Source organism: Schistocerca serialis, chromosome 5 (assembly GCF_023864345.2).
Source record: "Schistocerca serialis cubense isolate TAMUIC-IGC-003099 chromosome 5, iqSchSeri2.2, whole genome shotgun sequence".
NCBI classification, from domain to species: domain Eukaryota; kingdom Metazoa; phylum Arthropoda; class Insecta; order Orthoptera; family Acrididae; genus Schistocerca; species Schistocerca serialis.
This window is the reverse complement of record NC_064642.1, coordinates 139,893,954-139,920,352: the sequence shown is the minus strand read 5'-3', so window position 1 is coordinate 139,920,352 and position 26,399 is coordinate 139,893,954. Positions and strand designations below refer to the sequence as shown.

Below are 26,399 nucleotides of genomic sequence, written 5' to 3'. Positions count from 1 at the left end.
TCAGTTTGTTTCTATAGCAGTGTGGGTACAGTAACATTCTTTTCATTTACAATTTATCCCCAATAGCCTCTTTGCATTAGATTTTCTGTCACTTCCTGTTGGACTTTGGTTACACTGTCACTTTATTTGTTTGTATTTCAGTTCTAACATTTTGAGTTATACGTGTTGTACACCATATTAGTAGTAGCACACCAAAATTTGAATTTTTACTGTCAATCAGTTGTCTGCATGAGCTAAAAAAAAAAAAAAAAAAGTGCTTTGTGTCTTTCTTGATCCAGTTTGACTTACCTTAACCATATATGCTTTCCCCAATTTGTTTCCTGTTCCTCATCATTATCCTGATGATGACAACTTTCCACTTTCCTGTCATTTAAAAAACTAGTGTTCTTTACCTCAGAGTCTGAATTCCAAGTAGCATAGAAACTTAAAAAAAGCTTTTATTTACTGACAATGACACCAAAGCAAGCATCTTTTTTTTTAAATTCGTAGGAAACAGATTCTCATCAATCAATCAGTGCAAATCTCTTGGAATTAAAACATTATGTAGAGCTGCTGATGTTCTGTGTACAGCAATTTTATTTCTAATTTTACTCTACCAGATATCTGTAAAATAACAATCACTATTTTTGTCATCACCCTTACACTTGCTCATATAACAGCATCAACTCTAGAAATAGCCGATTTTTGTGATAATTCAACAAATATTTCTGTTTCAATATGTGAAAACAAATAAAGGCTGATATGTGGCTAGTTTTAATTTGAGAAGAAACTTCTGAGAACGTTCATTTGGAGTGCAATAGTCTATGGCATTGAGACGTGGACTGTGGGAAAGCCAGAACAGAAGAGAACCTAAACATTTGAGGTGTGATTCTACAGAAGAAATTTGAAAATTAGGTGGACTGATAAGGTAAGTAATGAAGAAGTTGTCCACTGAATCAGCAAGAGAAGGAATATATGGAAAACACAGACAAGAAGAAGGGACAGGATGATAGTACATATGTTACTAACTTCCTTGGTGATAGAGGGGACAGTAGAGGGTAAAAACTGTAGAAGAAGACAGAGATTTGAATGCATCCAGCAAGTAATTGAGGATGTAGTTTGAAAGTATTTTTCTGAAATCAAAAGATTGGCACAGGAGAGGAACTCATGGCAGGTTGCATCAAACCAGTCAGAAAACTGATGAATCAAGAAAAAAAGTGTGGCTAGTCTAACTATAACCCTTAAAGCAAAAATCAGCTGTGTCATCTGAATGGCCAAATTACCAAACTGTCCATATTATAAACATACCGTATTTTTAAATAATCTGAATGCAGCTGTATACAACTTGCAGTGGAATATGTTAAGCTCTTTAAGAAATATACATAATGATAGGTAACACCCTTTACAGGAAATATGAGTTATAAAACACTTGACTGTTTGTATTTTTTGGTTAATTCCCCATCTCCAGAAGATGTTGTAACTCTTTGTATTCATCTAATCTTCCAGTGCCTAATAAAGTGGCTGCTAACACAATTAAAGAAATCATCACTTGCCACAATAGCATGTTTTCAAATCATTAGTCATAACTGGGATGAAATGAAGGAATTATGAATTAGTATTCAGTGAACACAGTGTCTCATGATTACTCCATGTATTACTGAAGGGTAGAACATGGCAGTTAAAAGGCTAAGAAAAGAGCACATTTCATATGATGAATAACTAAAGTAGCTGTCAGAAACCTAGAGTACATATGGTGAATAGTAGATACTAACAACCAATGGTCTCAGTCTAATGGAACAGAGACATTGTACAGTGTGGCACTTAAGATGGGGAAATGTGTTTCAGGCACCCAGCACCACTGCAGCCTAGTGTCCTCCACAACTTGCAGTCCCCACATCAGTACGAGATTTGCTGGCAAGATGTTGCTGATATTGTATGGCCCCAAGCTGGACTTGGAGGAGACTGTGCTTCAGGAGACTCCGCTGATGTACCATTCCTACAAATTTCTGGAAATGGAATATGTAAGTAGAAATATGAACAACATTATAAAAAAACTCACACACATTCATATCTGCTTTTGGATGCTGAAAGAGCTAAAGTTAAGGTGTACACTGATTTTTACATTGAGAATATGTACATTATCAAGAAAGTGGTGCTCTGATTTATCTCTAGATGAAGCAAAATGTGCATTCTTCAGGTGATTGAATGGAATCAACAGGCATCATTTCACAAATTGACATTAGTAATCCATACAGAATAGATGTATGCTTACATAGATTACATATAAGAGAAAACTGTACATTCTTGGTTTTAAGAACAAATACTCATCTTTAACAATGGTTTTTAGCTCACACAGAAACATTGAAATGCAAGTTGTTGGAGAATTGTTTGTCTGTTGGACGGTCTGTTGATAATATACGAGATAGCTTAGTAGAAACTTAATTAACAAAAACTAAAAGATCGTTAATTGTGGATGATAACTGAGAAAACAGATTTACATTCCAGACTTGTCAACTTAAAACAAAGGTTATTTTATAAGAGGAAAAACTGTCAAAATGAGAAAGAAAGAGAGAGTTACAGACCAAAGAGAAAGGAAAAATTGGTTTTATAAGGACAGATAATTTTTCACTAACACTCAAGTATAGTAGGTGAAACTAATTCTACACTGCTTCTGATAAGTTGTAGACAGTGAAATTTAACAATGAAAGCTAAAAGCAGAAAATAAATCACACATTGGGAGCAAAAGGTAAAATAAAAAAATAAAAAAAATGAAGAACAAACATACGTAATGTCATGTTTTTTCCGAGCTCTGCCCTCAAAACACAAAAATGAAGGGGACTAATGTGACACTGTCAGTCAATAAGACCAACTCAAGTCAAAACAGTGTGAGCATTAACATTTAAGAGTCATCTGCAAAAGCAATTTTATCTTTGTACCTTTGTGTTTGCTAGTTGAGACTGGTTGCATGTTTGTGTTGTACTGTGAAGTTTAAAAATGTGTTCATTTAACGTGCATTAATTATGAAAATAAAGTGTACAATGCATTCACATCCAGTGTACATCCTTTTATTGAAGAGGAAATTTTAAATTTCCCACATGATAGTGATCAGTGTTTAATACCATTAATTAACAGAACCTGAAACACTTTTTTAGCAATTTGTAATTTATGGGGGTTCAGTCTGTGAGCCTTAGTGTATACTAGTGGACCACTGGACATAGTGATTTACTGCTCCACTTCATGCTTCAATCCCTTTGGTATTATGGTTAGTTTTGTTAGTGCAGGAACTGTTTTCAAAAGTTTGGAAAACTGGCGTGTTGCACAGAGTGAGCTTACTGCTTCTTTAGTATTCACAGCGGTTACCTCTGCCAAAATTTTTTATTTGATGGTGTCCAGTCCAAGCTACCAAAGATGGCAGTCATGAGTGTGTGAAGTGTGCTTGCTTGTGTGAATGTTTCCTTTTCTGGAAAAGGCTTTGGCCAAATGATAATGTGTAAGTGTGTTTTCATTGTGCCTGTCTGCCACTTAACGTGTCATCTAACAATCTATCTTTTCCTTATATTATTGGTACAATGAATGGCAATTCAAATTGCATTTGAGCCATATATCATAGTTTAACAGCTTCGACCGGTAAGTTAAGTTTTTATCTTTGACCCATTTACAACACATACTGAAGTCAGAGAGTTTAATTTTCTTGCCTTTTGAAACTGGTATAACAGACAAATCTGCACTGTTATCTACCATAAAATGTCTGCCAGTATTTCAGTCTTTAGCAAACAGGTGACACTGGCAGCTTGATTGATTGACTGATTTATTTATTCATCCATAGAACAATATGCATTGTATGGGTGTCGTCAAACATTTGTATAATATTTCTTATTAAAATTAACATTCCTCTTAAAGTATTTATAGCTCCTATACTTACCATATTTACTCGAATCTAAGCCACACTCGAATTTAAGCCGCACTTGAAATTTAAGACTCGAAATTCAAGGGGAGAGAAAAGTTTTAGACCGCACCTCCAAATCAAAAGAAAGTTGGTCCATTGTAACATGAGACGGGTCGAATGGATAAAGATACAGCTGCAGTAGTTTGGTTCGAGTGATAAGCTTAGCAGTTAAGCTTTGCCAGGTAGCCATTGCTACGTGTCAGGCACTCCATCCATATGTATATGGGTTCCCTTCCTCTTTCTCGTGCTTCATCTGGTTGGAATCGATTGCTTATTTTGGTTTGATCTGATAAGTGCTGTTCTCTTTGTTATAGGTGTTTACGTCACTCTAAGCTCACAATGCATTACTGTGTTGTGTCATGCATGTATGTCGCATTCTGATAATGAGTGTTTACGACCTGTCGTCGCTTTGGCAATAGCTTGCTTTTGTGCGCGCTACCCGCTACTGCTGCTTACAAAAAACAAAAACAAAAAAGGATTGTCTCATTAGTGAAACAATGGCAATAGACTGCTATTTGTTGTTACTTACACTGCTACTTTCTTTGATAATGATCAACAAGAACCAAATAATAGACTGCATACAATAGAAGGTATTCTGAACGAGAGTTTAGTGAAAATGTTTCTCCATTTGAAAATCTTTGCAGATTCCTCTTTAGTACATTACATTCTGCATGGAAATTAGTCATCTTAGATTTAAAAATCTAGTCAGTTGTCGTGCTGCTTTCCTGACTGTATCACTATTCAGCATAAGAATAATACGAATACAAACATGGCACGATATGTATATTCTTCCGCGTTTGCTGTTGTCTCACTCTTGTTTCATAGTTTATTAGGCAGACAGGATTTAAATCAGATAGCAGCAAACATGAAAGAATGCGTGGTATAATGTTTACATTTGTATTATCCTTATGGTGAAGAGAATATGCATGTGATTCACAATTCATAAAAGTTCCTATTAGCAACCATCTCTTGTCACAGGTAGGAAAAAATTCAGTACATAGGAGTTGGCCATATTGACATACATTCCAAACAATCTTGCCAGTCGGATTTGTAGTAGATTTTTAGTGATGACTTCAAATGCAGAGAGTGTTGTTGTTGTCTTCAGTCCGTAGTCTGGTTTGATGCAGCTCTCCACACTTTTCTATCCTGTGCAATGCAGAGTAGCTACACTTATCAAATAAGAATGAAAATAACTTAGAAATTAAAGGCTGAAATTTAAAACAAAGTTTTATTAGGTTTGTAATACATTTTATATGAAATTTTTAAAATATCAGTCACGATTCTGAATCACTATCACTTGATTCTTTGTTTCTCATTTATTTATACAGAGCATCATCCTCCATACCATCTAGTGCATTGGATATTGAATATTTTTTAAATGCTTATTGCACAGTCTGATTTGGAACACACTTCCATGCATCATAAATCCATTGGCACACTTGCGACAAACTTGCACATTTTACATATCCTGTTAGAGTTGGTTGTGTACCGCTTTTACAAACCCAGTCTGTGTACATGCATTTAAGCTTGTCCTTAAATGGTTTATTGAAACAGACGTCAAGTGGTTGTCCATTTTGCTTCCCTCTAATTTTCGTTTTACTGCGGGTGTTGTATGGTCTGTGTCCGCATCTAATACCAACAGACTGCATAAACCAAGCATTGTGCCAGGACAATGATTCCACACATGGCTAATCCATTCCAGCAACATGTCCTCTGAAAACCACCCAGTTTCGTTTGCTCGTACAATTAGAGTTTTTGGAAACACTTCCAATTTCAGTAAAGTCTTCCGCTTGAAAACTATGAATGGGGGTAATTTATGTCCATCTGCTGTGCTAGCAAGAATGACAGACATCTGCTGTTTTTCACCCCCTGATGTAAGAACAGTTATGTCTTTCTTTCCTTTGGCATCAACCGTATAATTTGACGGCATGTCCTATCTGACCAAGAAGGTATTGCTTTTCTGTGCGCCGCCTAATTATGAAGTGCTGAAATTCCACAAGTTTTGCTTCCTAATTTTTTGGCAGCTTCTGTGCAACTGAAGTTCACCTCCGAAGTGAAAAACCCCAGCACTTTATAAACAGAGCAATTCAGGGACGACTAGCCTTAAAATTTTCGATTTTTTGCTGTCAAATTTCACGTGCCTTAATTTTTAAAATTTCTGCATTCACAGGCAGGAATTTCTGATGCTGTTCCCTAACAAATTCATTTAAAATTGCTTCTAGTGCATGGTATCAGCCACACTTTGGCCCACTAAATGCTTTCTTGCTACTTGAACATTCAAGTAATTTGTCTCTCTGTAGTCGCCATTGCCTGCATTGCCCTCATCAATCCTGTATTGCAGACCTGCAGCACGATTAGAGCTTTGTTCCACAAAAGAAATAACTCCCCTCTTGAATTTGGCACTATGATGAAAGTGCTTCATTACTAACACCAACAAGCACTTCAAAAAATTCCACGAAGCAGTAGGTGCCGTTACGTGAAATCTTAATGAGCCCCAGCGTATCAACTCATGCAACAATCCTAAAGCCTTGTGTAAAGAAATTTATTTTTGTTGCTATGAATATTTGAAAGGCTGCTACATTTGAAGATGAACAATATGGAATTTCTATTTACTTTGTTGGATAATGTATGAAAATGCAGTGGTTGAAACTTGGGGCAGGGAAAAAAGTTTGTCTTTTATGTGCCTGCAAAACATGCCTGTGTAGTGCTGCATATATTTGATGGCAGAAGTTAGTTGTGGTAGCTCCTACCAACATTTTTCAGAATTTCTGCATACTTTGCACTCGATTCTAAGTCGCAGCCGGTTTTTTGGATTGCAAAAACTGGAAAAAAGTGTGGCTTAGATTCGAGTAAATATGGTAGTTCTACTTTTCTAATCATATTACAACACCATTACACAGTACAGTTTTTATGAACATTAAGTTACAATCCATAATTATCGGATGCTCCATTTGTCTGGTAACTGCCTGCCTGAGGAATTGCAGGCTAGCCACGGAAGCTGCAACTGCCAGTCAAATGGGTGTTGTGGGACCATACTATGCCCCCCCCCCCCTTTTTTTGTGCGTTTTAGCGTGAAAACCATACAGACATACACACCTTGTCAGCTAGTGTCATTTGAGTAGCGAAACAGGCATCACAAGTGTAACAGTGAAGTTTGCGAACATAACAATGGCAAGAGCAAATTATTCAATTCCACAATGAGTATTTATTTATGACTCTTATGTGACTACAGCATCTGCTCATACTGTTTGGAAATGGTTTGAACAGAAGTTTCCAGGTGTTCAAGTTCAAAGTCATGATGCAGTTCACAAATTAGTGAATAAATTTTGTGAAATGTAAGTTGTGTTCAACACAGGAAGCATAAACAATGATGTACAGTGGTCACAGAAGCTCGTCTAAATGGCATTGCATACTGCCTGGAAAATTCCCCTAAACAGTCTCTTAGATGTCTTTCGCAGCAAACACAAATATTGTGCACCTCTGTACAAAGAGGTGCTAAGCTGCTTGGGCTAAGGCCCTATAAAGTATCAGTAGTACACGAACTTCAACCTGATGGTCCTCCACACAGGGTTAAGTTTTGCGAATGGGTTTCAAAACAAGTGCATGACAGTGAAGTGGGTCCTTACTTCATTCTGTTTTCAGACGAGGCTTAGTTCCATTTATATGGGTATGTTAATTCCCAAAACTGTCAACTTTGGAGAGCATATAGACCTATCGTGCTTCGTGAGGAACACCTTCATGACCAGAAAATAGAGATTTGGTGTGCAGTTATTTGTGACAGAATAATAGGCCCAATTTTTTTAATGACACAGTTACAAGTGAAAGATATGTGCAAATCATTTTGTGACTATTTTTTAATGAAGTGAGTAAAATAAAATGAAGCTTTGCATTTTTTCAACAGGATTTGACAAGGGCTCATATAGCCAGTGTTGCTTCACATGCAGTTCATGATGTGTTCAATGAATGATTAGTAACAATATCTGGCCCACTAGAAGTCCTGATTTAACTCTGTGTGATTTTTATTTGTGGGGGTGCACTGAAGGATAAAGTGTATACAACAAATCCTCACATGATAGATGATCTCAAGGATAATATCTGTGAATCAATTAATTCAATATCTCAGAGAAAATTACGTTGTGTGATTAATAATTTCTTGATTAGGGGTGTCAAAAATGCATGGAAAATAATGCTAGGCAGTTTTTGCATCTCCTTCCATGACATGGGTGAGTATAAAATTTATTTGCTTATATTTTAAATCTAGTCATGTCATAACACATCAGTAGATGGGCTACGCAGCATCTGATCACTGGGCAATGGAGCGCCCACTGCCTGGCATCCACTGCACCCCACAGGTGGTCATAATATAAATGGAACATCCTGTATTTTAAATATTCATTTACAGTCTAGTAGCTATTATTCAGTAAATATTTTTTTAAGCTTTGGCTAAAGGTGTGGGGACCATTTACATCTTTTATTTCTTGTGGAGGTGTATTGTGCAATTGTATTCCATAGTATAATACATTATTTTGGGTTTTTTACTTGTCTCTTCTGTTTAGATGCAATCACTGTCTGGATTTGTTTCCATGATCATGTATTTTTCTGTTTGTGGTCCACAGATTAAGATTTTTTCTTATATACATTATGTTGTGACAGATGTATTCACACGGAACTGCCAGAATTTCTAGCTTTTTGAATAATTCTTTACGGTGTGCGCTGTTGCAACTATTTGTTACTATTCGTACAGCTCATTTCTGTATCTTGAAAATAAACTGTATGTTCCCAGCACTTATTCCCCAAATCATTATACCATAACTGAGGATTGAGTGCATATATCCAAAGTATTTTGAGGCTTGAAATGCAGGGCAGAGCATGCTGAGGATCACTTCTTTGCCAAAATTCTCACATGTTCTCTCAATTATGATTGACAAATCTCCATTCCTCCCCAAAAATTTTGTTTCAGATACAAAGTCTAGTACATCATTATTTACTCTCAATATAGTGTCATTGGGCTTTTTATACAGCCTGCCTTTTCACATTTAAAGTTACTCTATTCTTTAATGACCAGTTGTCCATGTCTCTGAGATCTTCATTGGATTTTTCTGCTAATACAGCTGAACTTTTTCTGTAACCAATACAGCATTGTCATTGGCAAATAGTATTTTTTCTCTACACCTGACACTCTGTGGGAAATCATTTATGCATATAAGGTAAAGGATTGGACCCAATACACTTCCTTGGGGGACACCAATATTAATGTATTTTGGATCTGATAAGTGTCTTACTACCATTCTTTTGGAAATAAGTGAGATTTCAATCCTTTACACACAGCTTTTCAAGTATGGCTTAAAACATTTCTGTGTCATACACCTTATTCCTAATATTTCTACACTGAAGCACCAAAGAAACTGGTTTAGCCATGCGAATTCAAATACAAAGGCATGTAAACAGGAAGACTATGGCGCTGCAGTCAGAAACATCTATATAAGACAACAAGTGTGTGGCACAGTTGTTAGGTCAGTTACTGCTGCTACAATGGCAGGTTCTCAAGATTTAAGTGAGTTTGAAAGTGGTGTTATAGTCGGTGCATGACCGATGGGACACACTATCAACGGGACACAGCATCCCTGAGGTAGTGATAAAGTGGGGAATTTCCCATACAACCATTTCATGAGAGTACCTTGAACATCAGGAATCCGGTAAAACATCAGATCTCCAACATCATTGCAGCTGGAAAAAGATCCTGAAAGAACAGCATCAACGACGACTGAAGAGAATCATTCACCATGAAAGAAGTGCAACCCTTCCGCAAATTGCTGCAGATTTCAATGCTGGGCCATCAAGTGTCAGCATGCAAACTATTAAACAAAACATTATCGATATGGGCTTTCGGAGCCGAAGGCCCACTTGTGTATCCTTGATGACTGCATGACACAAAGCTTTACACCTTGCCAGGGCCTGTCAACATCAAATGTTGACTATTGATGACTGGAAACATGTTGCCTGGTTGGACAAGTCTCATTTTCAAATGCCCTTAATAGGGCAGGTAGGTTGTAAAATTTGAAAAGGGAAATTGATAGGTTAAAGTTAGATATAGTGGGAATTAGTGAAGTTTGGTGGCAGGAGCAACAAGACTTCCGGTCAGGTGACTACAGGGGTATAAATATAAAATCAAATAGGGGTAATGGAGGAGTAGGTTTAATAATGAATATAAAAATAGGAGTGCTGGTAAGCTACTACAAACAGCATAGTGTTGTGGCCAAGGTAAATATGAAGCCCACACCTACCACAGTAGTACAAATTTATATGCCAACTAGCTCCGCAGATGATGAAGACATTGATGAAATATATGATAAGGTAAAAGAAATTATTCAGATAGTGAAGGGAGACAAAAATTTAATAGTCATTGGTGACTGGATTTTGATAGTAGGGAAAGGAAGAGAAGGAAATATAGTAGGTGAATATGGAATGGGTGTAAGGAATGAAAGAGGAAGCCACCTGGAAGAATTTTGCACAGAGCATAACTTAATCATAGCTAAAACTTGGCTACAAATCATGAAAGAAGTTTGTATACATGGAAGAGGCCTGGAGATACTGGAAGGTTTCAGATAGATTATATAATTGCAAGGCAGAGATTTAGGAACCAGGTTTTAAATTGTAAAACATTTCCAGGGGCAGATGTGGACTCTGACCACAATCTATTGGTTATGAACTGTAGATTAAAACTGAAGAAACTGCAAAAAGGAGAGCTTTGCGAGATGAAATAGTGAAGACAGCAGAGGATCAAGTAGGTAAAAAGACAAGGGCTAGTAGAAACCCTTGGGTAACAGAAGAAATATTGAATTTAATTTATGAAAGGAGAAAATATAAAAATGCAGTAAATGAAGCAGGCAAAAATGAATACAAATGTCTCAAAAATGATATCGACAGAAAATGCAAAATGACTAAGCAGGGATGGCTAGAGGACAAATGTAAGGAAGTAGAGGCATGTATCACTAGGGATAAGATAGATACTGCCTACAGAAAACTTAAAGAGACCTTTGGAGAAAACAGAACCACTTGTATGAATATCAGGAGCTCTGATGGAAACCCAGTTCTAAGCAAGGAGGGAAAGCAGAAAGGTGGAAGGAGTATATAGAGGGTCTATACAAGGGTGATGTACTTGAGAATAATATTATGGAAATGGAAGAGCATTTAGATGAAGATGAAATGGGAGGTATGATACTGTGAGAAGAGTTTGACAGAGCACTGAAAGATCTAAGTCGAAACAAGGCCCCGGGAGTAGACAACATCCCATTAGAACTACTTATAGCCTTGGGAGAGCCAGCCCTGACAAAACTCTACCATCTGGTGAGCAAGATATATAAGACTGGCGAAATGCCCTCAAACTTCAAGAAGAACATTATAATTCCAATCCCAAAGAAAGCAGGTGTTCCCAGATGTGAAAATTACCTACTGAACTATCAGTTTAATAAGCCACGGATGCAAAATACTAACACGAATTCTTTACAGACGAATGGAAAAACCAATAGAAGCCGACCATGGGGAAGATCAGTTTGGATTCGTAGAAATTTTGGAACACATAAGGCAATACTGATGCTACGACTCATCTTAGAAGATAGATTAAGGAAAGGCAAGCCTACGTTTCTAGCATTTGTAGACTTAGAGAAAGCTTTTGACAATGTTGAATGGAATAATCTCTTTAACGGGTAAAATACAGGCAGCAAAAGGCTATTTACAATTTGTACAGAAACCAGATGGCAGTTATAAGAGTCAAGGGGCATGAAAGGGAAGCAGTGGTTGGGAAGGGACTGAGACAGGGTTTTACCCTATCCCTGATGTTATTCAATCTGTATATTGAGCAAGTAGTAAAGGAAACAAAAGAAAAATTTGGAGTAGGAATTAAAATCCATGGAGAAGAAATAAAAACTTTGAGGTTCGCCGATGACATTGTAATTCTGTCAGAGACAGCAAAGGACCTGGAAGAGCAGCTGAACAGAATGGACAGTGTCTTGAAAGGAGGATATAAGATGAACATCAATAAAAGCAAAATGAGGATAGTGGAATGTAGTCAAATTAAATCAGGTGATGCTGAGGGAATTAGATTAGGAAATGAGACACTTAAAATGGAAAATGGATTTTGCTATTTGGTTAGCAAAATAACTGATGATGGTCAAAGTGGAGAGGATATAAAATGTAGATTGGCAATGGCAAGGAAAGCATTTCTGAAGAAGAGAAATTTGTTAACATCGAGTATAGATTTAAATGTCAGGAAGTCATTTCTGAATGTATTTGTGTGGAGTGTAGCCATGTATGCGAGTGAAACATGGACGACAAATAGTTTAGACAAGAAGAGAATAGAACTTTCGAAATGTGGTGCTACAGAAGAATGCTGAAGATTAGATGGGTAGACCACATGACTAATGAGGAGGTACTGAATAGAACTGCAGAGAAGAGAAATTTGTAGTGCAACTTGACTACAAGAAGGGGTTGTCTGGTAGGCCATGTTCTGAGGCATCAGAAAATCACCTATTTAGTAGTGGAGGGCAGCATGGAGGGTTAAAATTGTAGAGGGAGACCAAGAGATGAATACACTAAGCATATTCAGAAGGATGTAGTTTGCAGTAGGTACTGGGAGATGAAGCAGCTTGCACAGGATAGAGTAGCATGGAGAGCTGCATCAAACCACTCTCTGGACTGAAGACCACAACAACAACAACAACAACAATCGAGTGGATGGACATGTATGGCTATGGAGACAACCTCATAAATCCATGGACCCTGCACATCAGCAGGGGATGGTTCAAGCTGGTGGAGGCTCTGTAGTGGTGTGGGGTGTGCGCAGTTGGAATGATATGCAACCCCTGATATGTCTAGATATGACTCTGACAGGTGACACATACATAAGCATCCTGTCTGATGACCTGCATCCATTCATGTCCATTGTGCATTACAATGGACTTGGGCAATTACTGCAGGACAATGTGACACCCCACACATCCAAAATTGCTACAGAGTGGCTCCAGGAACATTCTTTGGTGGTTAAACATTTGTGCCGCCCACAATACACCTCCGACATGAACATTATTGGGCATATCTGGAATGCCTTGCAATGTGCTGTTCAGAAGGGATCTCCACCCCCTTGTACTCTTACAAATTTATGGACAGCCTTGCAGGATTCATGGTGTCAGTTCCCTCTAGCACAACTTCAGACATTAGTTGAGTCCATGCCACATTGCGTTATGGTACTTCTGCATCCTTGTGGAGCCCTACATTATATTAGGCAGGTGTGTCAGTTTTTTTGGCCCTTCAGTGTAATTTGTGTAGTAAAATTCTTAGGTAAACTGTGTGAAATACCTGCAATAGATCCAAAGAAATGTTTTTTGGATTCTCTTTCCTGTCTAGTGCTTCAAGTACAACTTTTGTAAACTGTGCTATAGCTCACTGTGTACTTCCTGTGGGACTGAAACCAAATTGTTCATTGCATAGAAGGTTGTATTTATTTAAGCATTTCGACGGTCTATTTTTCAATATGGTTTCTATTGTTTGGAAATGCAAGTTAATAATGTGGTTTTCTACATTTTCCAGATCACCGTTTTTAGTATTGTATTACTTTTGCTTGTTTTAGGTATTCGGGAAAGCAGCCAGATCTGAAATTATTGTTGTTGAGTCGGTTTTTATGTTGCTTATACATTTCTTAGGTACACTGACTGGCATCTCATCTAACCCTCTGGATTTTTTATTGTTTAATCAGTGTATTGCCTGTGTCACTTCTTTCTCTGTTGTTGGAAAGAGCACCAATGAGTGTGGTGGCTGATCCTGGTGGTTAGAACAACATGTCTGGAAATTTCTCTTGCAGTTTCTAAGTAATGCCAGTAAAGTGTATTCATTCACAAATTTTGCTACTTCCTTTGGGTTGCTGATTTGAACATCTTTGTTTTTAAACTGTGTTTCCAGGTGTTTTAGTCCAAAATTTGCTGTCTCCTGTTTGATTATTGTCCCATATGGCTTTGCTTTTGTTATTTGCCTTCAATAATTTTTTAGTGTTTGCAAGTTTTCTTGGAGCTAACAAATCTTTCTGTAAGTTCCCCTGTAGTTATTGTAAAGCTATGTAAGTCTGGTTATTTTTGATGCAAGTGAGATACCTTATTTTTTGATACCTCTGGTCTCCTGGAGACTTTTTATGAAGCTCCAATGGAATACAATGTTTTGGGAAATGCTTCCTCAAATTTTAGGTTATTGACATGGCTACTCTCTGGTTTTCCTTATTTTGACATTGGCAAGGTAAACACATTTTTCAGGTTTACATCATGTGCCAAATTTAAAATGATAATAGCAATATTTATCATTTTTATCAAATTTTGCTGTGCTTCTACATCTACTGCATGATCTTTGCTTACTTGGTTTTTGAAGCATTTTAATCTCATTTTCCAATTCTTCAGTGTTCAAGAGAAGATCTTGGACAGAAAGGGACAATGATGTTGACAGAATAGACTGAACTGATGCAATTTGAACCTCTTTAACAGAGTGTATTTCAACTATACAATCTGCCATCTGAGCTAAGGTATCCACTGTTATGTCATTCATTTCATTTCATTTATTTATTGGTCCATTTGATTCATTACATACTGAAACAGTACATTGAATATAGGACAAGTCAAAATTGTGAAAGGAGCAGACAAACACACACACACACACACACACACACACACAGAGAGAGAGAGAGAGAGAGAGAGAGAGAGAGAGGGAGGGAGGGAGGGAGAGAGAGAGAGAGCATGACAAAATTGATGACAGATAACAATCATAAATTACAAGTGACAAATATAACAATTTGAATTTAACCATTATTACATAATCATTGTTTACAAGGCTATTTTTTGTAATTTAAAATTCCTTTTACAGAGTAAAAACATTTTTCCACTAGAAATGACTTAAGATTATGTTTTTAAAAAAATTTATGTTGCCGTGATTTTAAATCACTGGGTAGGCTGTTATATAGCTGAACTGTTATCTGTGAAACACGTTTTTGGTACAGTGCTGTTCTACACTGTGACATGTGGATATTATTTGTGTTTCTTGTCATGTGGCTGTGTATATGCTTATTTTGTTGAAGATGTCCAGTTTGGTTTAAAAGATACTCATTTGCGAACAGGATACACTCATACATGTAAAGGCTCAGTAGGCTCATTATTTTCATCTGGATGAAATGTGGTCTACATGTTTCCAGCTTTCTTAGGTTGCAGATAGCCCTGATTGCTCTTTTCTGCATCCTAAAGATCTTTATGCTGGTGGCTGAATTTCCCCAGAAGATTAGCCCATATCGAAGTAGTGCATGGGAGTATGCATAATACGCCTGAATAACTGTTGACTTGCTTGCACTTTTATTTAACACACGCAGAGCATAACAAGCTTTTGAAAGTTTTTTCTCAAGTTCTTTTATATGACAGTCCCATTTTAAATTATCTTGTACCCATAGCCCTAGAACCTTAGTGTCAGTAACCGAGTTCAGTAACGTATTTTCAAGGTATCGTACTGTAACAAAGTTTTGCACATGTGGAGAAGAGTGGAAATTCATAAAGACAGTTTTTTCTTTATTTATTATTATTTTTTTTTTTTTTGAAACCAGCTAGTAATTTGGGACATTACAGTGTCTATTGCTACTTCCAAAGAGATTTAGTCAGCAGCTGTTATTAATATGCTGGTGTCATCAGCAAATAAGATTAGTTTTCCCAATTTAATAGTCATTTATATAATCAAAATAAAGGAGGAACAGTAGAGGCCCTAGGACAGAACCTTGTGACACTCCATACTTTATTGTTGATTTACTGGAGACATGTGTTGTTGTGATAATATTTCCTTGTACTGAAATGTCATCATGCCTTAAAACCACCACTTGCTGCCTGTTTTCTAGGTTAACTAAAATACTACTAGGACGCTTGTCAAACCAAAGTGTTTTTAAGATCTTGTCTAACACATTAATATCTGTGTAACCCTCAAAACAGTTGGCTAGGCATTGTATCGCCAACTTATAAACCACACAAAACCTTGCTTTTTTAACTTTTTTTATATTTTATTTATTTATTTATTTATTTTTTAAATTTGAGGCTCTGTACTTCCTTTAAATATGGGCAAAAGTCATTCTTTCACAAGGGAATATTTATTGTTCTAACCACTTGTAATTAGATCCTATATATTTTTAACATATTTTGACCCCAGTAGAGCAAGCAAATAGTTAAATTTAGTCACCTTTGCACCTATACCAACAATTGTAAATTGTGCTTTAGACTGACAAAACCCGATGTTTGGCTTCTTGGTCCTTAACTGCAGTTCCTTAATGCTTATCTTATTAATTTTGATCTTATATTCAGGATTACTCCTTTTGTGTACATTTTCTGTTGACGTTTTGCATATTTTTAAGAACAGTATACGACAGAAACAAGTTTAAAAAACCACATTGAAAATTTCACCGGAAATTACATCTCACCAATCACATCAGGGACACCAATTTTTAGCACACTTAGTTAATAAAATACACAATTTAACGTGTACTTTTCCATTTGTTTATTTTTTTATCTCACACAGAATGAAAACTGAATTATAATGACAGTCAGGTAACAACATTTTTTGTTGTTGTCAAATGCCAAAGATAAGAATGGTATTATGCCAACATTACCATGGCAAATGTGCTACAGACACACCAAAATACAAATAGTAATTTGTCACGATCCTATAGACCTATAGATACATTGATGACATCTTTGCCATATGGACTCATGGTGAGGCTGACCTGTTGAAATTTTTTGAATCTGCAAATACATTCACTTAGTTAAATTTCACATGATCCAATTCCAAATCTCATGTCACTCTCCTTCATGTTGACCTCATGGAGTCTCAGCTACATACCTCTGTTCAAGTTAAACCTACAAACAAACAACAGTGCTTACATTTTGACAGTCATCATCCTTTTCATATTGAACATTCCTTCCCATACAGCTTTGGTATCTGAGGAAAATGTGTTTGATTATATGTGGACTCTTTACAGCAATACACACCATTCTCACCGCAGCCTTTGCTGTACATAATTAACCCACCATCTAAGATCAGAAACAGATTACCCAGGTCATAAAATCCAATCCTGGTACTGTCAATTCCTTCAGAAAATAACTTAGGAGTACACCTCCTGTTGTACAGCGCTATCCTGGTCTTGAATGTATTAATCAGTTACTCTGACAAGCTGGTGACTTCCTAAAATGAGATTAATTCTGTCCAGTATTTTGCCCATTCCCAATTAGAAGAGCTTTTCGTTGCCCCCCCCCCCCCCCCAAGCCCTCCCCTCCCCTTCCATCCTTGTTTCCACATTACCACAGGGTTCCTATCCCTCTATCCCTGTGACTATCCCACTGTAAGACTTGTCCAATGGACCTTTCTGCAAACACCTGCATCAGCTCTGTACCTGGCTTAAACACATACTATCAAAGGAGAGTCACCTAGGAAATGACAATTTTCCAGTACAACTAAAAGCAAGTACTAAAAACACAAATTAGTGACAAGCTTCAAAAGTGAAGTGTCACAGTTCGTTACAGAATTAACAAAGAGCATGAATAAGCAATTTCCTGAACATAGGGAGCAGTTGGAAAGCTTGACGCTAGGCAAGACTGTTGCTTTGGATAATAAACTATCTTCTGAAACTTTTAACATAGGCACAGAGCGTTCATAGTGAGTACAAACTTTAGAAAAAAAGTTTCAAAAGATCTGGTGCAATCAGTAATAATTACCAAACTTTTGTGTCAAGATGTGAAACATGCCAAACTGCTGCTGAATTTTCTGTTTCTGGTTCTACAAGGGTTGGAACTTAAATAGTGGCAACTATTTATTCACAACTGATACGAAAGAGTTACACATTTGCACCTGTTACTGTCCTTCAAAGTAGTCACCAGTGTTGTGTAGAACCCATTGCCAGCAATGTGGAAGGCATAGTATACCGTCAGCAGAGCCTGTTCTGTCGATGGTGCAAATTGAGCGGTCTGCTGCCTGTTGAATCTCTGGGACAGTTCTGAAGTGAATGCCCTGAAGTGGAATCAAATCAAAGTCACAAGGACTTAAGACTGGGGAGTATGGTGGATGGTAGAGTACTTCCCAGTCCCACTGACCAAACAGAACAGCCACAAATTGCGCTGTATGCGCCTGCGCATTCTCATGCAAAATAATGGGTGGGGTGCACAGAAACTGTCACCACTTCTTTTGCAAAGGTGGTCACAGGTGATGCTCCAAAAATGAACAGTAATATAACTCTAAGTCCTTGTGACTTAGATTTTGATTCTGAAGACAAAGGAACCATTTTGTGGCATTCGCTTCAGAACTGTTCCAGAGATTCAACAGGCACAAGAAAGCTTCATTCGCACCATCAACAGAACAGGCTCTACTAATGGTATACTATGCCTTCCACATTGCTGGCAACAGATTCTACACAACACTGGTGACTACTTTGAAGGACAGTAACAGGTGCAAACATGTAACTCTTTTTTATTGGTTGTGAATAAATAATTGCCACTATTTAAGTTCCAACCCTCATATTAACAAAATACATGACACACTCTTGCATGATCAGAATGAAAAATTACTAACTGTGGAATAAAATGGATCACTTGGTAGCCTTTGAACAACAGGCCATAAATCAATTCTCCTTCAGTATTTCTGTGACACTCTACCATGGTATAAACAAACCTGTGACCGTTCATGCTGTCCTCCTCTGTACACACTCAATACTCCTTGTTAGTCCTATTTGGTATGGATCCCACGCACTTTCAAGGCTGGATATCACGAGTGATCCATAGGCAATCTCCCTTGTAGATTGATCGCATTCTACCAATAAACTGTAGTCTGTTTGGCACAGTCCACATGCTGTATTTAAATTAACATTCCATTTGTTATAATTTGCCAGTTGTGAAGTTAGACTGTGCATCTGCTGTTAATATTCATGATTCACAATAAAACTGTTCCCACAAAAACAGTCACTTATATAGCAGCACAGTTCACAGTTTCCACATTGGTGGTTAGTGTGTTAGCATACATCATATTTCATTGTCAAGGAAAATGAGCAATATCAAATTCACGATTTATGTAATGCAGTTCAGTTCCAAACTGACAACAATATTGTCTGTTCACGAGTGCATTGGCATTGCCACAAGCATCATTCTGCAAAAACCAACAGTGCTCACGTAATACAAGGTCCATTTAGAATGTCCATCATAAAGTCAAATTTTAAACAATGTCTAACACACAAAAGTCTGGTATTAATATTGCGTTAAATGCACACAATGACTACACACAGTACTTGCATCCGTACTGCCACGCTCACGTGCCATCCACGATTCGGAGACTGTCTGCCACACATTGTTCGACTCAACAACTATTAATATCTCTCTCACTCCACACTTCTTACAACACTTCTGCCTATCGCATTTCATTTCACACAATACATTTCATAAAACTATTTGGAAGATCATCAGAAAAAAATCTAAGTCCTTACATAAGGAACTCGTATAGAAAACAGCAGAGTAAACATAGTCACACTTCATGTTTTACATTATACAACCAAATGGAAAATACTTTGCATCATCAGAAATATATCTATGAAGTACAAGGTAGTAAAAGAAAGGAAAAAATAAATCTTGTTATTAGTCATGGCATCACACACCACTTCACAGCATCAAACAACCACAAAGCTTTATATTTGTGTGTGTGTGTGTGTGTGTGTGTGTGTGTGTGTGTGTGTGTGTGTGTGTGTGTGTGTGTGAGAGAGAGAGAGAGAGAGAGAGAGAGAGAGAGAGAGAGAGAGAGAGAGAGAGAGTTGCATTTGCATGAGTGTGTGTATGTTGTTTATTCTGATGAAGGCCTGTTTGACCAAAAGCTTTGTTTGGCAGTCTTTTTGTTGCACGCATCTGTAATTCAGCATCTCCATTATGTAGCGAGTAGCAACTACCCTTTTCATAATATTGCCATCAAACATTTCCCATTGTTTTACTATAGGCAACATTGAGGCAATTTCACTTCAGTTTCATTTAAGGAGGTCTCAGAGGCTACAACAAGGCAAACTCATCTACAACTGGCGGTTTGTGATTAGTAAACTGGTTTTTTTTTTTAAAAAAAAAGAAAGAAATGATATTCAATTTACACTCCTGGAAATTGAAATAAGAACACCGTGAATTCATTGTCCCAGGAAGGGGAAACTTTATTGACACATTCCTGGGGTCAGATACATCACATGATCACACTGACAGAACCACAGGCACATAGACACAGGCAACAGAGCATGCACAATGTCGGCACTAGTACAGAGTATATCCACCTTTCGCAGCAATGCAGGCTGCTATTCTCCCATGGAGACGATCGTAGAGATGCTGGATGTAGTCCTGTGGAACGGCTTGCCATGCCGTTTCCACCTGGCGCCTCAGTTGGACCAGCGTTCGTGCTGGACGTGCAGACCGCGTGAGACGACGCTTCATCCAGTCCCAAACATGCTCAATGGGGAACAGATCCGGAGATCTTGCTGGCCAGGGTAGTTGACTTACACCTTCTAGAGCACGTTGGGTGGCACGGGATACATGCAGACGTGCATTGTCCTGTTGGAACAGCAAGTTCCCTTGCCGGTCTAGGAATGGTAGAACGATGGGTTCGATGACGGTTTGGATGTACCGTGCACTATTCAGTGTCCCCTCGACGATCACCAGTGGTGTACGGCCAGTGTAGGAGATCGCTCCCCACACGATGATACCGGGTGTTGGCCCTGTGTGCCTCGGTCGTATGCAGTCCTGATTGTGGCGCTCACCTGCACGGCGCCAAACATGCATACGACCATCATTGGCACCAAGGCAGAAGCGACTCTCATCGCTGAAGACGACACGTCTCCATTCATCCCTCCATTCACGCCTGTCGCGACACCACTGGAGGCGGGCTGCACGATGTTGGGGCGTGAGCGGAAGACGGCCTAACGGTGTGCGGGACCGTAGCCCAGCTTCATGGAGACGGTTGCGAATGGTCCTCGCCGATGCCCCAGGAGCAACAGTGTCCCTAATTTGCTGGGAAGTGGCGGTGCGGTCCCCTACGGCACTGCGTAGGATCCTATGGTCTTGGCGTGCATCCGTGCGTCGCTGCGGTCCGGTCCCAGGCCGACGGGCACGTGCACCTTCCGCCGACCACTGGCGACAACATCGATGTACTGTGGAGACCTCACGCCCCACGTGTTGAGCAATTCGGCGGTACGTCCACCCGGCCTCCCGCATGCCCACTATACGCCCTCGCTCAAAGTCCGTCAACTGCACATACGGTTCACGTCCACGCTGTCGCGGCATGCTACCAGTGTTAAAGACTGCGATGGAGCTCCGTATGCCACGGCAAACTGGCTGACACTGACGGCGGCGGTGCACAAATGCTGCGCAGCTAGCGCCATTCGACGGCCAACACCGCGGTTCCTGGTGTGTCCGCTGTGCCGTGCGTGTGATCATTGCTTGTACAGCCCTCTCGCAGTGTCCGGAGCAAGTATGGTGGGTCTGACACACCGGTGTCAATTTGTTCTTTTTTCCATTTCCAGGAGTGTATTTCTACTGCTGTATTGATAGTTTATGCGTTGTTTTACTCCATACATCATTAAGATTAAAAGATTCTGTAGTTATTTACAGAAACATTATCATTCTTAAATACAAACACAGATAGAATATTTTTCAACAAATTTAACATGAAATAGCATTTACACATATGCTTGCATCCTCATATAATCCACCTATATCCCTTAACACACAAAATTCTGATAATTGGCCTATAGTGAAATTCAACTGTTGGGGTAGTTCTTATTTATATTTACTGACACACAAAATTTTAATTATTGAAACAAATATCTTACGTATATTTGAAATTGAAAATAGCAGAATTATTGTATTTTATTATTTCTAGTAGATAGCACATAATAAAATAAAATCTTCCATCCTCTCTCAGCTATCATTCATTACATGAACATGTTGGACCTGTACAGGAAATTATGCTGCACAAGAATTAGCTTCTTCCACAAACTCTAGTATTATATATTTTACCTCACAGTAGAATTCCATTGCGTCCAATGTGAATTTATCTCATCAGGTGTGCTAACAGTGACTATCTGGTGCAGGATGAATAAATAATAGAAATTTTACCCCTCAGTACTGACGACAATCTACAGGAGGTATACAATGAAGCAATAATAGAATTCAGTATGTAGTGTAGAGCTAGACTATGATGGTTTGGTGATTATGTTCATTTATGATGTTGCACTTGAGTCTATGAAGCAGTTAGGTTATTCAGTACTTATTTCAGTTACAGCAACTCTTAACTCTACTGACTACCATTAAATAATCATTTCAGAACAGAACTGAACTGTAAAGTGAGACAAAATCATACATAGTATAAAATCGAGATTTGAAACTTGGATTAAGGCACAGAATGCTATTAAAAAAGGCTGTGCAAAGGCATGCACCAGATAAAGAAGTCTGCAAGCACTTGGCTGGGGGAGGCAGTACTCACCACATATTTTTGTCACTAGAGAACAGTGAATCTCATACCGATACATTTACTCCAGATTACATTGACCTCTTGCTCTTCCATCTTACTACATTGAGTGATAACGTACAGTAGTTTTCAAAACATTTGCTAGCATAAAATAACATGAAGAATCTTTGAACACTTTGGAATCAACACACAGAAACACTTTGAATGGTAAATTCACATTGAAAGAAACTTTCTATTCATTTACATTGAAAATTACTTCCTGAAAATTGTTCATTTCGCTGGCAGTTTCGAATACTATGTCTGCGTTCAGTACTGAACAGTGTGCTGGATCCTCAACTCTTGTCATATAAAACAATCAAAAATAAAAATTCTGATTAAGTGCTCCTTTATAGCTTACATCACTTGGTATGTGCACTAGTAAACTAGCAACAAGGAGAGTCACTCAATACCTGCTCCATAGCTCACTGGAAGCAATAACTGTCATATCAATGAATAGGATAAGGCTTGTTTTTTACTGCTGCTACCTTATTCTTCATTTATTGTACATTTCCACAAAATTGCACAAATCAGACTCTATATTGCTACAAACATCAAACAATCTGCTTCCAGACTAGCTGTATGCCCCATAACTCACTGACTTCTTTGTATTGTATTGTATTGTATTTATTGGTCCAGTAAATCTTACATGTACAGTACAGCACATCAGATATTGGACAGGTCAAAGTATATCTTACAATTAAAACACTTTAGAAACTAGAAAATTATGTTCACAAAATTTTACAGCGCTTCATATACTGGGAAAGTCAATGTGTAAGTTATAATTAAACCACATTAGAAACTTGAAGTTTACAACTGAATACATGTATAAGCCAATATTAATGATTACAGTATTTGCATGATCCTCACTTAAGCTCTAAGGATTTTTGAGAAACTCTTCTACACTATGAATTGACATGTACACTAGAGAATTACATCCACAGAATTTTACTTCATATACTGGGCAAGTTGGTATACAACTTGTACTTGAACCCCATTAGAAACTTGAGAATTACATCTGAATGTATCTATAGACCAATATTAATGGTTAAAGTATTTGCATAATCATCACTTAGACTCTCGAGGATTTTGGAGGAACTCTTCCACACTATAAAAGCAATGTGTCAACAAATATTCTTTTAATGCTGCTTTAAAAATTTTTACATCAGTCTTTACTTTAATTTCTCTTGGCAATTTATTGTAGATCATTTTTCCATGGTGTAATGTTCCTTTTTGGCACAAACTGGTTTTTGTATGGAGTACATGAAAGTCAGTTTTCTGTCTTGTATTATGATGATGAACATTTTCATTTTTGGGGAGGATACTAGGATTTGTTATTGTATATTTCTTTATAAACATTGCACTTTCAAATAGGAAAATACATGGAAGGGGAAGACTCCCCATCCTTTTAAATAATGGTCTACATGGTCTGTTCCTTTTTATTCCAGCCATGATTCTCACTATTCTTTTTTGCATCCTGAAGAGTTTTAGGCAGGATGGCGAGTTACCCCAAAAAGTGATCCCATATTTTAGGACAGAATGTATATTAGAATAGTAAACTGTCATTAGACAGTCCTTATGACAGCAGTTTTCTAGCACTCTCATTAAATAACACATGGTACTTAGCTTCTTTAATATGTTGTCAATGTGAATTTCCCATCTAAGATTATCCCCCAGAAATTTTGTATTAGGCACACTTGCAATATCCGTGTCTGGCATCTGAATTCTTATATCCTCTTCAATGTTTCTCTTGACATTATGAAAATTTAATGCTACTGTTTTACTTTTATTTATTATTAGTTTGTTTTGGTTGAACCAGTTTACAACATTTGTTAATGCCTCAGACAGTCTTGTCTGTAGTATCTCTGCAGTCTTCCCGCTGACTAATATGCTTGTGTCATCTGCAAACTGGATAGTGCTACGGTACTGGTTGGTTGATGTTAGGTCATTTATATATATCAAAAATAGGATGGGGCCCAGTACCGAGCCCTGCGGTACTCCATATTTTTACTGCTTTATAATCAGAATAGTGTCTTGTTGATTTATTTTCTTTGCGAAAATGTATTTCTACTACTTGCTTGCGGTCAGTAAGATATGATCTAAGCCAGCTGTTAGGCATACCTCTGATACCAATTCTTTCAAGCTTCTGCAGCAATAGAGTGTGGTCTATGATGTCAAAAGCCTTAGACAGATCAAGGCATATGCCAGTTACTTTTTGTCCACTATCAATTTTTTCGAGTACTTCACCCAGAAATTCATATATTGCTGTTTCTGTTGATCGGCCTTTCCGGTAGCCATGTTGGGTTGTGGATAATATTTTGCAGTTTTCTAGAAAATCTAGCAACCTCTTATGAAAAATTTTTCTAGTATTTTCGAAAATGTAGATAGCAAGGCAATAGGTCTATAATTGGCTATGTCTTCTTTCTTACCCTTTTTGAACAGTGGTTTTAGTTTCACTGTCTTTAAGCAGGAGGGAAAGACTCCATTTGTTAGTGAACTGTTGAAAATGTGGGCTAATGGTATTGCAATGAGGTCCACCACATTTTTAATGACATAATCTGGAATCTCATCCACACCTGTTGAAAATTTGTTTTTAACTCTCTAATTGATAGTATAATTTCCTTAGGGTTGGTTGGAGTAAGAAATAGGGACTTGCAGTTTCTATTTTGATTTGATGGTGTTGTAGCAGGATTTTTATTTGAAGATTTTATGTCAGATAGTAATTTTTCACTAATATTTGCAAAGTATGTATTGAAAGCATTGGCTACTTCTTCTGGATTTGTAATTTTTTTGCCATCTTGGATTACCTGGAGATTTACATTTTGGGAGGTCTCATTTCCTACTTGTTCTCTGACTATCTTCCACATGGCTTTCATTTTGTTCCTGGCCATTTTTATTTGGTGATCATTTGTTGCTTTTTAGCTTCTTTTATGACTTTGTGAAGCACTCTCTTATAATTTTTGAAATGCACCAGAAATTCTTCTGTAACATTTTGTGTTTTTGAGATTTCATAAAGTCTCCTCTTTTCAGCACATGATATTTTAATGCCTTTCGTCAGCCATGTAACATTTAGTTTTTTAGTTTTTAATGTTTGGTTTTTAACTGGAAAAGAAATATTGAAATAATGGGAGAATATTTCCATGAACATGTCAAACTTTTTACATGTGTCCTCATAGTTGTCTATATCATTCCATGTTTCTTTTTTTGGTAAGTGCCTGAAGTGTTCTAGGTTGTGCTTGCTAAAATTTCTACCTTTTCTTGTCATTTGTTGTTCAGTATTTCTTGCAGTCTCTACTGGGAATTTAATAAACTGTGCATAATGATCACTGAAACCTGTATTCATATTTCCAGATTTGTATAAATATTTATCTGTATTTATTAGTATCTGATCTATAGCACTGCTTGACGATTTGGTGACTCTGGTGGGGGATTTGATAGTTGTATGTATATTGTAGGTTTTTAATAAGGCCTCAAGGTTTAATCTGTCTTTTGGGTTCTTGTTGAAATCTACATTAAAGTCACCACATATGATGGTTGTTTTACTAACTATTTTTATACTGTTAAGTGCCTTCTCAAGATTTTCAGTGAAAGTAGTTACGTTTCCATCTGGGCTTCTATATATGCAAATAACAATTATATTTAAATTTGTCGGTTGTGTAGCAGAAATTTCGAAGTTTTGCTCCTCCCCTAGCTGGTTAGTGAACTTTAAATTTTCGTGTTTGACGTCCTCTCTAACATATATGCATGTTCCTCCATGCATGGAGGTTTTCCTGCAAAAAAAGATGGAAGGGTAAAGCCCTCTATCCTTGTGTGATGTAACATATTTTCGGATAACCAGTGCTCACTAACACATATAACAGACACTTCTTTTAGTTCATCTGATAACAATATTTCTATCACACTA

The 26,399-nt window shown here is 37.6% G+C and overlaps 1 protein-coding gene across 2 annotated transcripts in view; it reads left to right on the top strand.

Moving 5' to 3' along the window:
* LOC126481677 (juvenile hormone esterase-like) overlaps window positions 1–26,399 on the top strand; it is a 499,150-nt gene that overhangs the window by 402,094 nt on the left and 70,657 nt on the right. For both annotated transcript variants that reach the window (XM_050105611.1, XM_050105610.1), the window contains exon 11: window positions 1,825–2,000. In XM_050105611.1, the coding sequence (XP_049961568.1) occupies window positions 1,825–2,000 (176 nt within the window). The remainder of the gene's footprint in view (window positions 1–1,824; window positions 2,001–26,399) is intronic.